Source organism: Theropithecus gelada, chromosome 7a, assembly GCF_003255815.1.
Source record: "Theropithecus gelada isolate Dixy chromosome 7a, Tgel_1.0, whole genome shotgun sequence".
Taxonomy (NCBI): Eukaryota; Metazoa; Chordata; class Mammalia; order Primates; family Cercopithecidae; genus Theropithecus; species Theropithecus gelada.
In genome coordinates this window covers 46,652,067-46,672,616 of record NC_037674.1, presented here as the reverse complement: position 1 = coordinate 46,672,616, position 20,550 = coordinate 46,652,067, and the positions used below count along the sequence as shown (strand labels likewise).

General features: G+C 34.5%; 1 protein-coding gene across 1 annotated transcript in view; it reads right to left on the bottom strand.

Annotated features, from left to right (window-relative positions):
- Window positions 1-2,228: 2,228 nt before the first annotated feature.
- Window positions 2,229-20,550, bottom strand: part of LRRC49 (leucine rich repeat containing 49) — a 120,119-nt gene continuing 101,797 nt past the window's right edge. The window contains exons 13-15 of the mRNA XM_025389816.1: window positions 6,507-6,744; window positions 5,146-5,331; window positions 2,229-2,342 (exon numbers count right to left, since the gene is read on the bottom strand). Of these exons, the coding sequence (XP_025245601.1) occupies window positions 2,229-2,342; window positions 5,146-5,331; window positions 6,507-6,744 (538 nt within the window). The remainder of the gene's footprint in view (window positions 2,343-5,145; window positions 5,332-6,506; window positions 6,745-20,550) is intronic.

Below are 20,550 nucleotides of genomic sequence, written 5' to 3'. Positions count from 1 at the left end.
CTGTCTACCCTACTTCCCATCCCAATTCCAACTAGATGAGTTTTTGGCTATCCTGACCCATTATTTTCTAATTTTATAATATTATGATTAGAAAATGTGATTTGTATGAGTATGCTTTTTGAGATACTTGAAGATTTACTTTGAGTTTAATATATGATCATCTTTTACAAACATTCCATAGATGTTTGAATAAAATATGTGTTTTTTTTTCTGAACTGGGAATAAGGTTGTCAGCACAAGATTTTAAGTATATTTATTTGATAAAATGTGTTAACTATGTTATTCAAATCCTCTATAGTCTTTCTTATTTTAGTTGATTTGATCTGATTTATGAGAGAAGCATATTAATATCTATTACAATAACTGAAAAATTTGTCAATATATGCTTCTATTTGTTGATATGTTTAAAAGCTGTAGTCTTAGTTACACTGTTTCATAACTATTTTCTGGTGGATTGTAGTTTTTAGTGTCATCAATTCTATCATTATTAACCACTAATATTCCTGTATTTGTTTGTTGTTGGCATTTAGCTCATTATACATTTTCCATCCCTTTGCTTTAAGCCTTTAGGGGTTTTTTAGAGGTATCTCTGATAAAACATGTTTTTAATTCAATCTGAGAGTTAGTATCTATTAATAGAAGACTTTATTAATATTTATGGTGATAACCCAAATGCTATTTTTTTTCTTCCTGCTTTTTGTTGATCACCGTTTTCCTTTTAGTAGTTTAGGAATTATCCATCTAATCTTTTTCTAATGAAAACCCTTAATATTTTAATACACACAAATGTGTATTTTTCCATCAATTTTTGTTTTTAATTAGTACCTATTATCTCTCCTAAACAGGGAAAGAAAGTAAACTTTAACCTTCCATTCTCTTAGGATTTTCTTGGATTTTTATTTTTAGGTTATTTAATCTTTTTAACATTATACATTAATACTTATTCAGACAACTATAAATTTTACTGATTTCTTTCATTATGTAGGCATTGTTTCTTGAATTCAATGCCTCCTTTCTTTTTTCAGAATGGTTTTGTGGGTTTTAGATGGGATTTATATTCCATCAATCAGATACACCTGGGTAAGATTTAAATTCAGAACTGGGCTAAGTGGGGAAGTAGGAGTAGCATGCAAAAGACTCACTTTGTTAGTGTAAATTATAGTAGGGTAACATGGTTCTGGAGCCAGATTCTGGGAAGCAGAGTAGGGAACTTCCTGATCCCCAGCGCAGTTAAAGTGGTATGATCCTGGTGCTCACAGCTGGGACAACAGTCTCCTGTTGTCCTTGACTATAGCAAAGTGTTCCATGACCACAGCAAGGAGGCAGTTTCCTTTGTGGGCTTGTTCTATGGTATTCTGGGAGACATCTCTGGAGGCTCAGTCTAGAAACTGCTTCCTCAACGCTTTCAAGTATTTTGTAGATGTCTAATTCCTTGCTTACTTTAACCAGAGTGACTTGTATGATCTGTAACTGAATCATGGCTGGTCAACCATCCTTGACTATTTCTTCATCCCTGCTCCACCACATCAGTTAGTGTGTTCTGTCAGGTTTCCTCTTCTCCATCTTGCTGCCTTGGCTCAGGCCCTCATAATCTCTCCTGGCCTACAGAGTAACCACTTGATTGGTCTTCATTACTTCAACCTCTGCCTGCTCAAATGGCAGTCTTCTAGAATGTAAATCCAATTATACGATTGCTTGTGCTTCATTACAAAACACAAGTTTTCATTTTTGCTTGGCATGGATTGGAAAGCTCTTCAAAGTCAGACCACAATCAATCTTTCTAGCTTCATTTCCTATCACTTATTCATAATCATCCCATGTTCCAATTATACTCAGCTATTTACAATTACTTGTGCTTTTGCAGATATCTTTTCCCCATATCCTCTACCTGAAAACTCCTATTCATTCCCAAAGAACTAGATAAAATGTTATCTCCTTTGTGAAGCCTTCCCCAGTGTTCTTCCAAAATGTGGTTAGTCTCTCCTACGGCCCTCCCATATAGCACCTGAAACGTTATGTTTTCATTGCTTGTGTATATCTTTAACTTATTAGACTATAAGCCATATGAGAATAAGGATCATCTTATTTAATATCCCCAACACTTTCAATAGGGCCAGTCTAGGATACATGTTTATGGAACACATAATTAGCATAGTTAAGAGGTACGTGGAATTTATTTCTTTTTCTAGTGTAACAGTGATTCTATAAAAAACTATAAAAATTAAAGGTTACCTGGCATCACCCAGAATGGAAATCAGACGATACTGGGGTAACTCAGAAGATGCTACATGTGCTAGGATTCCAAAGAGCCTTTCAGCCATTATCATATCATTCTGTGTCACCTGAAGAGATATGATAGAAAGGGGTAAAAAAAATGACACCATCTCTTAGCTGGATAAAACTAATATAATCCCAAAGAGAGATCCAGATTAAATATTATCTTGTAAGCCCACAAAAGCACATTCTCCTGTGCTGTAGAAAGAAGAGTTTTCATTGATATTTTTCTTTCTTGAGTTAAAAGAAGATGTACAATTGTGGTTCATGATGATGGAAGTTGATTGGAGGTGATGAGTTAGCTCTGATTTAGAAGCTGTCTTTCCTGAGAATTACACTTCAATTTTTAGTAATTTTTTTTTTTCAGAAATCCTATAGCTTCTTGGATTAGAATGATTTAGAGGAAAAAAATTCCCAAGTGTCAATGGGATAGATGCATTTTAATAATATATCAAAGATAAGCCAAGGTGTTGGACATACCTTGCTCCTTTAGAGATAATTTTGTCCCTTCCTGAGAGATGGAACTTCACTGAATTAGCAAGGATGCTCCCGTTCATTCTATCAGTCTTTATCCCCAAAAAGAATAACTTATCACAAGTATACCCTATGAGGACCCATTCTTACATTAATCAAGAAAGTACTAAAAGCTGAAAGCAGTACCTGTATTACTATCTGGGGATATTTTCTTTAATACAAAATAGGGTTGCTTACATTTTAAATACTGTTTTTTTGTCATAATTCAGTGATCCCAGCCAAGAGCCATTTTGCGCCCTACAGAACAATCGGCAATGTCTGGAGACATGTTTAGTTATTTCTGGACATTATGGGCATCTAGTGGGTAGAGACCAGGGTTGCTGTTAAACATGTCACAATGCAGAGGACAGCCCCCACAACAAAGAATTATCTGGCTCAAAATGTCAACAGAGCCAAGGTTTAGAAACCCTGGTATAATTAAATTTTAGATCTTTTGAAAATTTGTTCCTGACACTAGCTGTAATACTCTTCACAGGCATTTTCTTAAAAACAAACCAATAATTCACAAACATCTTATACACATGAATCAGTGCAGGCTAGCTCTCTTCCCTTCCCTGGATCTTAACAGTTAAGGAGGCTTCTGTCACTTCAAATCCTTCCTTAGCTAATAACTAAGTTGTGTTTGGTCCAATATAGTCACCTAGTGGCCAATGCAGGCCACTACTCCATGTTTTCTTCTTGATGCTCATAATTCAATTTAATTCTACCTCAAGCAATATCATTCTTTTTTATACACGGAGAAGTAAAAATGCAGTGTAACATTACTATGTGAGGTCAAGGACTTTACAAACAGGAATATATATTAGGTATTTTAATAAAGTGTCAAATATCCCTGGCATTGGGATTTTCAGAAATTTAAATCAGAATCAATTATATTGGTTCTTTCTAATTCTTTCTAATTCTTCTCCACTTTACATAACTATACTATTCCTTCCTAATTCAAAGTTTGATAATAATGGGTATTCTTCTAGTAATGATCCATATCTGGGTAAATACACTATTTAGGGTTAACTGAGGTAACGGTTTGTTACCTCAATTAAGGGAGAATCACTCACCCATAGTAAAAATAACCATTCTATTTCCAGCCTGAGCTAACTTTAGAAACCATTAGGACTAATTATTAGGTCCTTCCAGGGACTCACAACCTCACCTCTGGGGAAGTACCAAATAGTATACATGAATACACAAGACTGAGCCAACCCTCTTGAGAACTAGCTGGAGAAATTAAAAGTCATCTGAAGATTCAGATTTACCCAACATGTTCAGCAGATGGCTGATTCTGAGGTTATAGAAATACCATGGTTGATGCAAATTTCATATAGCTGCTTGTACATTGATCCAGAGATGTACAGTCTCCTCATAGTATGCTGAATTTTTGGAGTTAAGTATCTGCCTGTAGTGTATCAGCTGCAGGGAAATACAGTTACTGTGCCAGAAAGTTGATTACAGTTAATCTTACAATAAAGAGGTCTTCCGAATTTCAAGAGATATTGTAATAAGACTAACAACATATTAAAGTTTTTTTTTCCTTTGGAAGAGTATTTAAATTCAGTAGAGGTAGAAGCATAGCTTCTCTCTTTTCTTCCAAATTAGTATTTTAAAAGAACATGGCTTTTGAGTAGCTGGGGGATTACCTTGTGACAAGCTTAGCAGAATCAATCTAAAAATAACTTTTCACTAATAATTTTCCAGCTATTCAGCTCCAGACCTGAGTTACCCAATGTAGTCATGGCACAGTGGTTGCTACCAGCTATTAACAAAGCAGTCCAGACATTTACTTATACTTATTTTATTTTCTTTTTCTCTTATTTTCACTTTCTTTTATCTTTCTTCCTGGCTTATTTCTCCTTTTCATCTCTTCTTTTTGTAAACCATGTTCTTCCTCCTCTTTTTTTTCCATTTTATTCTTCCCTTTCTCTACCACAATACCCTTATTAGTTGACATTTAGGTTTTACTTCCTTATCCCCTCTTGCATACCACGCAGTCTGCAAAGTACTTTGAAAAATACAAAGATCACATTACTTATAAAACAGTTATTTTTTATTTTTATTTTTAACTGTCACCCCACCATTTTATTTCACTGAATGCTTACAAACAACAGTATAAGCATTTGCCATTCACTACAACCTGGTTACTATTTTATTTTTATAATTTGTTTAGTTCTTTGGAAGTTTTAAAATAGATTCTTAGGTTTTTTGACATTTTAAATGCCTATATTTAAAAAAAAAAGTCTCAAATGTTCTATCATGGTTACTTAAATTTCTAACCATTTAACGTAACTATCTCCCCTAAGAAAGAATATTTTTATTCTATAGTTCATCTAGTTTTTAGCTTACCTCTGTTCCATTTATTTTCTGCATACTAAAATGGCTTAGCCTAAACAGTACATAGTATTTCCAGAGTGTAAAATTGACAACTGGATTTCCTTGAGGATCAATTGTCAACTGGTCAACACGACGGAGTTGTGCTAGTGCATTAAATTGCTGCAGCATTACAAGATTTGTTTCCTTGAATTTAAGGTGCTGCAATGATAAAACACAAATACAGATTGGAACATTAATTTTAACCATATTGAAATATTAACATTAAAGCTTCACTAATCATCCCCCAAGTAAATATGTAAACTTTAGGCTTAGCAAGTATGTTTTCAATTACATTAAATCAACTGAATGTACTAAACTTACGTAACTTTAATTCATCCAATGCACCATTGATGGAATCCATCCAATATTGAATTCTGGGTGACTCTTTCTATAAATGACAGTCTCACTTATAAACAAACATTCTTTAAAGTTACATAAATATCAAATAATGCAGATTCAGGAATTATTGATTTTATGTGCTTTACATTGACATTAAATAAATGTTTTAAAAAAGACTAGAAATGAAAATTTCAGAGCTTTATAAATACAGGCCCCACAATTTTCCTGAGAAGAACTAGTTAGTTGTGATTACTTGTATCTTGCCAAACACTATGTAGGATAGTTACACTAGCTACAGAAAAATCAAATCACTAAAACTGCAATGTTAATGCAAGCATTCTGTCTGTGAATCTAGATGCTCTTTTCTAAACACACTGTCTCCACCCCTATCTTTTTTAGGGAGAATGAAGTGAAAATAAAAACAAAAACCCACCGAAAAGGCAGGTGAGGGAAGTCTCTTGGCTGACAGAGAAAAACACAACAATAATAAGAGATAACTCATTATAGAAATCACGGTTTCTACAAATGCATACTAAATAATACAATGACACCATAATTGAGGAAGGCTAATTTCTCAAAGTAATTTTAATGAGCTATTAAAATTATTTTCAACATTGTTAGGGGACAACCATAAAAATTATATAATAAATATACATTTCACCATTACCAGGTATAATAGGTGAATGCATAAGGCTATGTGTTAAGGTGAATCCTTTATAAAGTAGAAATAAATAACTTCAATAAAATTATATCAGTCTTTTTCTACTCCACAAAGGATCTCTTTTTTTCGAGATTTAATTTCAAATGTTAACATAAAACTTCAAGGCCATTTATGAATACTAATTTAAATCCTAGCTCAAGAAAATTAACACAAAACTTTAATCTTCCTGCCAGATAGAAACTACATAAATAAAAGTTAAAACAGGTCTTTGGCCTGAACACACAAGTCATTGACTAAGAACAATTCAAATGTACTACTAAAAGGAAATATTTACCAGAGAATTAGGAAACTTAATCTTCAGTTTAGGAAGCACATGGACGATTTCATCAAATTCTATGAAAGTGAAGGAGACAGTTGTGATCATTCCTGCCGTTTGAACACTCCAATTCCTATCCAGAGATTCCAGTGCTCCTGAGCCATATAGGGAAAGTGTATCCCCGTCCACTTCAACAAGGTATGTGTCTATGACAGATAAACCTTGTAAAGCATTGTTGAGTCCTGAGTCTAGAGGCCTGGAAAATCCAAAGTATGATTTTAAATGAAAGACATCATGCAGAATACCTAACAGTATAATGACCTGTCAGAAAAGCTCTTCACAATTTTATATTCTTTTTTCATTTCAATAATTAAACCTAGAGCATTAAAGAGTAATTTTCAATAAACTATCTGGAAGTTTTGTACTATTCTAATCATATATTTTAATTTAAAAAGAGGCACATTATGAACAAAAAGATCACCTCTAAACCCAAATTATTTCTATCCATGAAAGATAACTAATATTCCCTTTAGTTTTAAAACAACCTGTTTACTACATTATGGTTATCTTTTCATTTCAATACAGATAGGTTTTCCAATCTATAAATTTTTCTGACTAGAAAAAAAGTGCAGTTTACAAATTAGTATTTCTATAGTAAGAACCATACATATAAAAATATATTTACAAACCAAGTAATAACTGCTAAAAATAGTTTATTTCTCAGAGGTTGTATTAGGGGGTAACCCTAACTTTCTACTTTTGGATACTTCAATGGTTTTTGAAATTTTTAAAGTGTATACTATAGTTATAATCAGTAAAATCAGTGTAGATTTCCTCCTCACTTTGAAATAAGAAATAGTGAGAAGGAATCATTATTTATATTTTATATATATATATATACCTGCTTCTCATACTGCACTGAATTTGGTAATTATCATTTCCAAGGTAGAAGCCACATTTTTTATATAAGGCTATCTAAATGATAGCTAGTGAATAAATGAAATATCTTAATCCAACTCATATGTTCTGCCTTGTGAATAGAAATGTAACTATTTGTTTTACCTCAAAACTTAAACAAAGCATGGTTTTTGTTTCTGCATTTTCCTTCTGGGATTTCTGCTTTCATCCAGTATTTATTTGACCCTACTAAAATTAGTGTCTCACTCTTATTTGTGCTCCCATGGTCTTTGGTACACTCCTGGAACACACTTCTCATAACTATATTACAATTTTATGCTTACAATTTTGCCTATTATTCCAGATAATGAGTGAGGCTAGAGATTGTATATTTTTTCATCTTTGGGGACGCAAAACCTAGTAATTAGCTTTTAACAATGTATACTGAATGAATTATTAAAGATCTTCAAACATTTTACAGTGTTGATGTTAAGGGATAAAACTAAGAAAGCACCACTGTTGTTTATCATACTTATTTCAGAGGTACCAGCTAACCTTCTACACATTTGTTTATTCAATAACAAGATGAGTAATAACATCAGTCTACTTTAAGTGAATATGCAACCAAGAAAATACAAAAAGGCTCGATTTCTACCAGACTAGTACTTAAGACAATGATTATTATGTGACAAAAATCAAATATCCAATGAGTAGTAGTATATGAATTGTCTTAGATGATAATCTTAGAAAGGTGAAGGCTGATAATAGGAAAAACTAACTTAACAATTAGTTCCATACATTTTGCTTTGTGTGATACATTGAGTTAGCTTATATCTCATTGAGGTTGATTATATAATCAATACTGGAACAGAACAAAGGACAGTTTCAGTGCCACTAAAACAAAGAAGGCTTGATGAAAAGAGTGCATACTGCTATTACAATACTTGCCACATTGTACTGCAATTACTTGTTGCCTTATCTCTCTTACTAAACACAGTGATCCTTGTGACAAATTGAAATTTGTCACAATTACTATAGTAGATCCAAAATCTAGTATAGCAGCTAGCACGCGCTCTGCTCAATACATATTTCTTGGATGAATTAATGAAGTGGGACAATGACGAAGTTTTTAATGAGTATGTATCATATCTTAAGAAGGATGTTTGAACCATAAGCTATGGTTTCAGTAAAGGGGCAGAATCAGTGATATAGGCACAGAATAAGGGTTAGCAAGAAGGTTTACCCACATAGGGACGCCTGATGGCCACAGCAACCAGCAAAAAAGTTTAATGTAAAAATGATGGGGAATCAGAGTTATGTATCAAAAACATCAACAAATCCTTTGGGAAATGATGTTGCTCCACATCATATATTTAAAAGTGTCTTGCCTTTCTTTTTCCACATAATTAAAAGTTTAAGAATATAAGTTCCACAATAAAAAGTCTGTCATCAGAAAGGGATTATTTATTTTGTGTAAAGGGCTTGTCAAGTAAACTGTTCAGGAAATAAGTGACATAATAAACAAGGCTACATTCAGCAAAACAGTGACATGGTTACAAAACAAAGCAGAATTTCCAATTTATATAGCTATTACATGCCCATTTGGTAAAAACAAATGGCAAGTCTCCTGGGCTGCAGACAGGCTCATCTTTTTCACTAGGAAACGTAGCACCTAGTAAATAGGCCATATAGCACCTAACCCATTTCAGTTATTTTCTGAAGGAAGCTTTTGAGTTTAGCTTTAAACTCTGGCCAATGTTTACAAATTTGCTCCTCTGGGAAAGTGTGTTCGGAGCTCCATGAAAAAATGACTTAGCTTGCCAAACAATGTTTATATATTGGGGATTGTTCTTCTAGTTTTCCTTGTATCCTTAGCAGATATGGGCACATCTTTTTAGTTATACATACACACATATTAATTAATTAACTAATTAATTCTTTCTTTCATTCACCAAACATGTCCTGAAAGCCCACTCTCTACAAAACACTGTGCTAAGAATTTTGGCAAATGCCACTAAATCATGTGTATTGATAAGAACAATCAACGATGAGATCATACAAAGGTTTCTGGATATAGCAAAATTATTGCTCACTTTTACTGGATGATAGTTTCAGAAATATAACTGCTCTAATCCTACTTAGCAATCAACGTAATAAACACATGGGATATAATTTTTAAACTAAAATGACCTCAATATCACATTAAACAAATAGGTTTTTGTGGAGAGCTTATTATGTGTCAGATATTGTGTTAAGCATTGGGGATATAAAAATAAATCAAGATATATTTGCCCTCAAAGAGCTCTCAATCTGGATGGGTGGAGTGGAGAGGAAGATGAATATATATATTAAATATAATATAATGTGCTTATTGTAATATAATGAATATGTAAACCATATGCTAAGGGAACACAGAGAAAGGAATGACTAATTCTTTCAGAGGGGAAAAGTCAAGTTTAAAAAGGAAGGTTGCATTTGAACTGATCCTTGAGAGATAAATAGCAGATTTTTAGCAGGAGCAGAAGTTGGGAAAACAGAATGAAGAAGGGCGCTGGAATGATTACTTTAAGTTCAGGGGCACATGTGCAAACCTGACACAGATTTTATTTTGTATGGAAAATAAAACCTGATTATGTATAATATATTTATGTAAGAATAATTTCTTTTTTAAACTTTTAAGTTCAGGGGTATATGTACAGGTTTGTAACATAGGCAAACTGTGTCATGGGGGTTTATTGTATAGATTATTTCATCACCCAGGTATTAAGCCTAGTACTCGTTAGTTATTTTTCCTCCTCCTTCCACCTTCCACCGTCCAATAGGCCCTGGTGTGTCTTTCCACTCAGTGTGTACATGTGTTCTCATCATTTACCTCCCACTTATAAGTGAGAACATGTGGTATTTGAGTTTCTGTTCTGTGTTAGTTTGCTAACGATAATGGCCTCCAGCTCCATCCATGTCCCTGCAAATAACATGATCTCATTCTTTTTTATGGCTGTATAGTATTCCTTGGTGTATATGTACCACATATTCTCTCTTTCTTTCTTTTTCTTTTCTTTTCTTTCCTTTTTTTTAAACACAGTTTCACTCTGTTGCCCAGGCTGGAGTGCTGTGGCACAATCTCAGGCCACCGCAACCTCCGCCTCTCGGGTTCAAGAGATTCTCATGTCTCAGCCTCCCAAGTAGCTGGGATTACAGACACGTGCCACCATGATAAGCTAATTTTTGTATTTTTAGTAGAGACGGGGTTTCACCATATTGGCCAGGCTGGTCTCGAATGCCTGACCTCAAGTGATCTGCCTGCCTCGGCCTCCCACATTTTGTTTATCCAGTATATCACTGATGGGCATTCAGATTGATTCCATATCTTTGCTATTGTGAATAGTGCTGCAGTGAACATACATGTGCATGTGTCTTTATACTAGAGTGATTTATATTCCTTTAGGTATACACTCAATAATGGGATTGCTGGGTTGAACAATATTTCTATGACTGGAACACTAAAATACGGGGCAGGAACATTGAAACATGGAGGGGAGTAGGAGCTGGAGATGAGCCTGAAAAGTCAGATTTTATCCTGCATGGTTCAGAAGCAGAAAAAGGTTTTTAAATTTAAAAAGTGATGAGATTATATTCAACACAAGTTTTTAAGAACCTCCAAAGTATCATGCATGAATCTAGGTACTGGTGTTAGGGATACAAAGATGAATAAGATATGCACTCTGCTCTCAAAGACCCAATTCAGACAGATAAGTCAATCAACTTTGTGGAGGACATAGTAGGGAGAGGCTGAATGTAGGGGATGAGCAAGACCACTGCAAAAGTGTCAACTAGACCATATGCAGGCATAACAAAAAATGGTATGGTGTAGTCGAAATGGCAATATCAAGAAAATGAGATAGACTTTAGTTCAAATTCCACATCTGCCATTGGTAACTGATGACTTCCGGGGCAAGTTACTTAATTATTTGAGTTTCAGTTTCCTTGTATGTAAATGATTATCATAATACACATATTTTCAGAGTTGTGAAAATTAGAAAAAAATATTCTAAACTATGCCTCATACTTAGCTCAGTACATTTTCATGATTATTAATAAAAGAGAACATAGATTTATCAGACATTTAAGAATAAATAAAAGGAAGAGTTAGTGATTGACTAGAGAATGAAGGAAAGGGTGGAATTAAGTGTGACTCAAATTTCTAGAGTGGGTAACTGGTCATCTGACCCAGTTTCCTACCTCTGTCTACTCTAAATTTGTATTCTAAGAAAGCTGGTATTCTTCTCTGGAGGATCTGTTTAAAATTTGTTTTCCCATAAAGTCCAATACATTTCCAATTACATTCTCCAACTGAAATATTAATTATATAATAGCAGGCAGAATGACATCAAATATGAATTCTCTTCAAGATTTTTAGTGGTTAATTTTAAGTCCAAAGTTTCATCTATTTAACTTGATCTTTACATAAGAATAAGTCAGGAGGCTGGGCACAGTGGCTTATGCCTGTAATCCCAGCTCTCTGGGAGGCCGAGGCGGGTGGATCACAGAGTCAGGAGTTAGAGATCAGCCTGGTCAATATGATGAAACCCCATCGCCACTAAAAATACAAAATTAGCTGGGCATGGTGGCGCATGCCTGTAATCCCAGCTACTTGGGAGGCTGAGGCAGGAGAATCGCTTGAACCCGGGAGGCAGAGGTTGTGGTGAGCCGAGATTGCACCATTGCACTCCAGCCTTGGTAACAAGAGTGAAACTCCATCTCAAAAAAAAAAAAAAAAAAAAGTCGGGAAAATACCCTATGCCTTTTCAATAAAGGACTCTAAGAAAAGACAGGGTGACTAGCTCAATGCAATAAAGTAATGACTCTGAAAGCCAGGCTAAATGTAGAACATACTCTTAAATGTCTAGATGAAAAGAGACATTATTTAGGAGGATTATGATTATTTTTTTAACCTTTAGGCTTTTCATAACAGGCCTGAACAGAAAGACTTAAAGTATTGCGGAAGATTCTTTTCCCAATGAATAAGTGGTGCTGATTCCTATAATAATTTATTTTTTGAATTTCGATTACAACATTCATAGGTGTGAAAATTCATTGTATGCATTATATTTTATTATAGTAGTGTTGGCTAAAATACCACAGTGTTCGTAGACAGGAAATGACCAAAAATAAACCAGCTTCACTGCATGCATCCAATGTAAGCAAAAAAAAAAAATTACACCAAGTACTTTCCAATTCCTGCCAGAGAAAAGAAACCTGCAATATGTCATTTTACTGGAGAGCTGTCCCAAGTACAGTGAACAGTGAAATCATTAGTGGGATATAGCAAAGTTTTAGAGAATTTCTTCCCTTTTTGTGACTATAATTTTTTCATGGACACTTGTTTCCAGGCATTTAGTTACACACCCATAAGCCAAAGGTTACGGAACATTGTAACCCAAGAATTATCCACTTTTTTGGCATTATGAAATACTAAAGACTATAAATATAAATGATTATTAAAAATGGAAAACCTTATGTAGTATTAAAACACAAATTGAAACACTAGGTAAGAAACTTTGCGGCCCTCTGACTAGCTTTGTATGTTCAGAAATAGTTAAATTGTATCATGCAGGGTCCCAAATGATAAAATTTAATTATCTTTTTGAAGACTTACAGAAAATGTAGAAATATAACCTCTAATGTTTAAAATTCTTCACTTTGTACTTTCAGATAAAAATAGCATACAGACTAAGCCCATGTGTTTAAAACCTCTCCCTCCAAGACCCCATTGAAGAATAGTAAAGTAATCAAAAAGACATAAACCCGCAACAACAACAAGCGCAGCAGGGGAAGACTATTGGCAGCAGGAGATTTCAGAAAATTTCTGGAAGCTAGAAAGAAAAAGTGTTAAATGATGAAGAAGGATAAAAAAGGGCTATATTCTCAAATAAGCCCTGGAAATAAGAAAAAGATGGCAGCCAAATTGCTCAGTGGAACTCTGGAAAGCAACAAACAGTAAGTATGATGGAGGATGGGAGTGAGAAGTGAGACTGAACACAGGGGCATTAACTGAAGATCTGTAAAAGGTCTCTCCCACCTACTTCTCTCACTGCCAACAAGTCTCACAGAGTGGCACTGCAGTTCAGTGAGAAAGGAAGAACACTCAATAAATAGCACTAGGGTAACTGATTATTCCTATGCAAAGAAAACCCCTCCCCACCCAAATCAGACCTTAACCTCAAATATAAATATCAATTACCGGTATAATAAAAAGTTAAATATAAAAAGGCCAAATGTTAAACCTTTAGGAAGACAAAATGGGAGAATGTTTTTAAAATTTCAATGTGGAAAAGGAATTATTTTCCTAAACACAATCTAAGTGGGTAAGCCATAAAGGAACAGGTATATAGTTTTGTGTCTTCAGTATATAAATGGTATTTAAAGTCAAAGCCATGTAGGAGATTGCCTGGGGGAAAGCAGAGAGTGTAAAGATAGCCCAGGACCAAAATCCGAAGAACTCTACCATCAAGAGGTTGAGAGGACAGAAATACTTGAAGATATGAGAAAGACACATAATACAAGAAAAAAATCAAAGGCTACTAATAATGATATAAAATGATAAACTATAAAGAATGGCCAAAAGCAAATGATGACTCTAAATTAGATTACAGAGACAGGCTTCAAAAAGAGTAGATTCTAGAAGTCAGAATGTAGAAACAGCAGTAAATTTCTTTGTTCAATTTTTTTAAAAGGCAATCAGAAACTCCAGAAAAAAACAAACTATATATGAAAAGCATGGCTCAAATATGAAACAAACTAAAATGTGGCATGGGTTTGGACAACTTTTAAGGTATAATGAAGAGGGGTCCATTTGAATTTGATGCTATGACTATTCTTAGAGTGGCTTAGGAAGCAGAAAAGGAGACATAATCATAGCTTAATCCTTTACCGTAAAGTAAAAGATTGTTATATTATAGAAACTTAAATACTGTTTACCAGTTTTCAAGTTTTAAATGCTACCAACTGACAAAGTTTTATGATTATAGAACAGATATAAATGACATTAATCTTGAAATGTAAAAGTATAGCTCATAGAATATAGCCAAATTGGAATCCCGAAGAGAAAGCAAAAATGCTAGAGTAGGGAACGCCAAAACACTCCATCCCTCCACAAAAGCAACAAATATGCTAGCAACAAAAAACCCCCAAAAACAAAATCAACTTTTTCAGAAATCTGGAATCTAATAAATTACAAAACCAGGGAAACAATGAAGAAAAGAAAAACTGTTGAATTTCAATAAGAGAGTTCTGAAGCATTTTAACTTACCCTGTTACCACTCCCCACTCCCCAGCTTGGTGGTGGCCTTGAAGTTGAACAGCCCACATTCCTGGTGCAGGCTGCTGGCAACAGAGGAAGCAGTATAGACCGTATTTTCAAAAAACTGCAGTTGTGTGTTTTGACATGTTTGGTGACTCTCTGAAGGATTAGCTCAAGGGCTTGCCTTTGGATCACTTGCCTTGGAGCTTCCCTAGGGCTGAGGTGGCTTCTAAGTGGCATTTGTTGAAAGTATTGAAAGGCAAAAATGTATTAGCTGCCACCACACTGGACAAGGGATAGTAGTTGCAGCAAGCAACAGACAGATCAAAAAGGCTGAGAAGGAAGAGGCTGGGGAAGGAGATGTCTGGGAGAATAGAGTTTTGAGAAGCTCCTGTGAGTCCAGGGAATCTAAAAGGCCACATGCATGTCCAGGGTCAGACACATGTTTGGAAAAGACCTGAGAAGACACTAATCTTAACCCTAAACTTAACCCCTGGCTGATCTTCAGGTTTTACACAAGCAGGAATGAAGGTTAAGGCAGAGTAGCAAACTGTCTAGATAAGCCATGAAAGACTGCCTCAAAACAGAACCAATCTATAGAGGCTGGGAGAGGTTTATTTTTTCCTTTTTTCTCCAGGCATTTAAGAAAATCTCTGAAAATCACTAACTGACCACTAAGCTAATGGAACAGAGATTTCAGTGGGTATACATGATAAATAATATAGTCTTCACAGAAATAATTAGGAAAGTCATTAAACAAATAGAAGACAACAATCAAAACAAGCAGCAACAACAAACCCTAGGGGGGAGGAATGATCTGATCTCTAGAGTTGTCACATAAATGTCCAGTTTCAACAAAAAATATGATGCATACAAAGAAACAAGAAAGTCTAACCCACTCACAGGAAAAAAGAAATGAACAGAAACTGTTTCTGAGGAAGCCCAGGCATTGGACTTACTAGACAAAAACTTTTAAGTCAACTATTTTAAATATGCTGAAATAACTAAGGAAAACCAAGAGAATAATGTCTTACCAAATAAAGAATATCAATAAAGAGATGGAAATTAAAAAGGAATCAAATAGAAATTCTGGAGTTGGAAAGTACAGTAACTAAAAAACTCTCTAGAGGGCTTCAACAGCAGATTTTAGTAGGCAGGAGAAAGAATCAGTAAACTTAGATAGGTCAATTAAATTACATAGGAGTGAGGGAAAATAAAGAGTAAAGATAAATGAACAGAACCAGGAAAACTGTGGGACACTATCCAGCATACCAACATAAACATAATGGGGGTTTCAGAAGGACAGACATGAGAGAAAAAAAAGCAGAAAGAATATTTGAAAAAACAATGGCCAGAAACTTCCCAAATTTGATAAAAGACATAAAACAACATATCCAAGAGGCTCAATGAAGTCTGACTAGGATAAACTCATAGATCCACACCAAGACACATTATAACCAAACTACTGAAAGACAAAAATAAAGAGACAATCTTGAAAGTAGTGAGAGAGAAGTGACTCATAATGGACAAGGGATTCTCGATAAGAATAACAGCTGATTTCTCATCAGAAATCATGGAGACCAGAAGGTAGTGGATGACATATTTAAAGTGCTGAAAGAAAAAAAAAAAACCTGTCAACCCAGAATTATATATGGCAAAACTGGACTTCACAAATAAGAGAGAAATTAAGACATTCCTTGATAAACAAAAGCTGAGGGAGTTTATTGTTAGTATACCTGACCTACAGGAAATGCTAAAGGAAGTTCTCTGGAAATTAAAGAACACTAGTTGGTAACTTGAAGTCATATGAAGAAATAAATAACATCAAGAAAGGTAATTACACAGGTGCATAATAAAAGCCAGTATTACTGAATTTTTAGGTGGTAATTCCTTTTTTTAAAATATGATTCAAAAGAAAAATGCATTAAAAATAATTATAAATCTATAATGTGCACACAATGTTTAAAGATGTAATTTCTGAAAACAGTAACAGAAAAGGGAGTAGAGCTAAACAGAAGCAAAGTTTTTATATACTACTACAACTAGATTGGTATTAATTCTAACTAGCTGAATTAAAATGTTAATTGTAATCCCCAGGGTAACAACTAAGAAAATAGCTAGGAAATGTATAGTAAAAAGAACAAGAAGGGGATCAAAAAAGGTACACTAAGAAAATCAGCTAAATACAAAAGAAGAAAGCAATGAAGGAATTGAGGGAGCAAAAAACAATATACATCAGATAGAAAGCAAATAACAAAATGGGAGACATATGTCTTTCCTTATCAGGACTTCAAAGATTAAACTACTCAAATTAAAAGGCAGAAATTAGCAGAAAGGATTTTCTTGTTTTCGAGATGGAGTCTTACTCTGCTGCCCAGGCTAGAGTACAATGGTGCAATCTTGGCTTACTGCAACCTCGGCCTCCTGGGTTCAAGCGATTCTCCTGCCTCAGCCTCTTGAGTAGCTGGGATTACAGTATGTGCCACCACGTCTCACTAATTTTCATATTTTTAGTAGAGATGGGGTTTCACCATGTTGGCCAGGCTGGTCTCGAACTCCTGACCTCAGGTGATCCACCTGCCTCAGGCTCCCAAAGTGCTAGGATTACAGGTGCGAACTACCACTCCCAGCCAGGATTTTTTTTTTTTAAAGATCCAAGTATATGCTTTCTACAAGATTAAAAGACACAAATAGGATGAAATGGAAAGAATAGAAACAGATATTCCATGCAAACAGTAACCAAGAGAGCCAGAGTATCTACTAATATTATGTAAAAAAGATTTTATATCAAATATTTTTATGAGAGTCATGGAAGAACATTTTATATTGAAAAATTGGTCAATCCCTAAGGAAGGTATAACAATTACAAAGGTATATGCACTTAACACCTAAAATATATGAGGCAAAATGGACAAAGTTGAAAGAAGAAACAGTTCTATAATAACAGTTGGAGACTTCAATACTCTACCTTCAATAATGGATAGAACAACCAGACAGAAGATCAACAAGTAAACAGAGGACTTGAAGTACACTATAAAACCAACTAACAGATTATGTATAGAAAACCCCACCCAACAACAGCAGAATACATATTCTTCTCAAGTATGCATGGAAAATTCTCTGGGATAGACCATATGTTCATCTATAAAGCAAGTCTCAATCAATTTAAAAAGATTAAATTCTACAAAATATCTTCTCTGACCACAATGAACAAATCTGGAAAATTCAGAAATTAAACACTGCAGTCTTAAACAACCATTGGATGAAAGAAGAAATCACAAGGAAAATTACAAAAGTACAGTTGATAGAAGTTGCAATGTACAAAGTGGGAAAAATACAAAGGATAGACTCATCTTGCAAATGCAGACTTGAGGGCTATTGCCTATAGTGGATGAAACAAAAAAATAGAGATTTAGATACATATTACAAAAGCTACCAATAAAGCAACTATAGATATATAGTTTGGGGAGGAAAAGAGGTGAGGAAGCTGAATCTTCATCTATTATCACAAGTAGTATATCTGAATCTTACAAATTTAAAAAACTGCATAATTTAAATAAGTGGTAGAAAAGGAGCCAGTAAAATACCACTTAAAAAAAATAAAAGAGTAGCCACATACATAAAAGGAAAATCAGGTGAATGAGGAGTTTCAACTATGTCAAATGCTGTAAGAAGGTCAAGTAAAATAAGGACTTACAGTTCAAAAAGTCAAACTGAATGCTCTGGTTAAGAATTCCCTGTTTAGACAAAATGCAAGGTATAATAAGTTCTTCTAGAAATATCTCTAAATTTCAGTTCTAGGAGATTTTACAGGAATCAGATAACTACAAACTAAACTGAAGAAAAATCTACAACCAGTAGAAGTTGTAAGTAACTGATTTTGCATTATAATCCCTATGAGTTATATACTATCTGTCCTAAAATTTTATTTTTCTACCTTCATGTATAAATATCTTCTGTGGCTACTCAACTTGCTAGTTTTTAGGTCATTAAAAAAAAGAATCAAACTAAGAGAATGTAACAGTGTTTCCATGACACTTTAAACATACATTTGTAGAAAGTAAATCTTTTGCCAGAAATTGTGGATCCCCTTCCTAATGATTCATCATTACACTTTACATCCTCTCCATTGAACCCCTACATCTCTTCTCCCATCTCTCCCAAACTCTTTCTCTATGCTTCCTTCTTAAAAGCTAATGACTTTGTGGAACTCCTAATAAAAATTCTGAAACTCTTGGCAGTAAGCATAAGGCACAACAATTTTCACTAACAGATACTTCCTCTTTCTCTTGGAACAGCTTGCTTGTTTTTGAGACCATAAAGACCCTATGATTTTAAATTATTTTAGAGGGTCATAAAATGTTTGGTCATATGCCACTTTAAAAGTTCAAAATGTCATGAAAGTCATGTTAATAGTCTGCAATCCACTGATCAGAGATAGTTTTGCCAGATAAAAGAGTCATTTAATAAAAAAGATACTCCTGCATTCACTGAAGCTGCCAAAACTAGTAAAACTTAAACAGTGAATAGCCGTGTCACAAGAGAACACGATGCATGGCCTCTGGTACTGTACCATACCTTGTTCTACCATCAGTAACTTCAATATCTACAATAATGGCTTCAATGGATCTTCTTTATTCTGGTGACCTTCACTTCTACTCTTTTCCAACAATCCGCTCTGATAACCACAATAATGGCTTCCATATTGCTTAGATTTCATTACTTAAATGTGTTCTACCTCTAAAATATTTAACCTCAAAAACTTACTTTGACCATAAATTCCCACTATTCCATCTCGTTTTTAATGCTCTTACTTTATATGCTCCTCATCTGCAACTTTAATCAGACTTCCCGTCCCAGAAACAAAATTTTCTTCCAATCTGTTGCCAACCTTCTGTTTTTTAATTCCTTAAAATCTCGCCTAGACTATCTGACCCATCATTTCTACTTTTTCCTTTATCATCACACTTGAATTTTTTTATTCCTTGCCTTTGATCCCTTGTCTCGTTGTTGTTTATCAGACATTTAGCTTCTCTTCTGTTATACTTAGCTACTCTGCGCTCTTGGAATAAACTCACTCAACCATTCAGGCTAAAGTTGCTATAATTTCATGATCTCTAACCTCATTTAGTTCCTCAGAATTTTCCTTCAGACTTTCAACATTTTCCCAATTAGCTCCCTCTGGATATCAAACAAGACCTGTTTCTTAAAAAAGTGTCACTACTGTTAAAACAATGCTAATTCTTCTGAAATTAATAAGTAAACTTAAATGTGATTTGAACAAGATTCTCACCATTTCTTTTCTATTTAGGTTAACTGATTTTAAAGTTCATATGAGGCTGGGCACAGTGGCTCATGCCTGTAATCCCAGTACTTTGGGAGGTCAAGGCGGGCACATCATTTGAGCCTAAGAGTTCAAGACCAGCCTGAGCAACATGGCAAAACTCCACCTCTACAAAAATTACAAAAATTAGCTGGACATAGTGGTGTGCACCTATAGTCCCAGCTATTAGGGAGGCTGAGGTGGGAGGATTGCTTCAGCCCAGGAGGCGAAGGTTGCAGTGAGTCAAGATCACGCCACTGCACTTCAGCCTGGGAAACAGAATGAGGCCCCGTCTCAATAAATAAATAAATGAAGTTCATATGGAAGAATAGGTGCATGACAATTGAACTTGAAAAGAACAGTGGAAACCTATTTCCCCTACAAGTTGTGAAAACTTACGACAAAATTACTATAATCAAGAGTCTGGTATTGGCATTAAAATAGGTAAGTGAAATGGGTAGTCCAGAAATATATGCACATATTTACAAAACCTTAATGTGAGATAAAGATGGAATTCTCGTGAAAAAAGAATAGTTTAATTT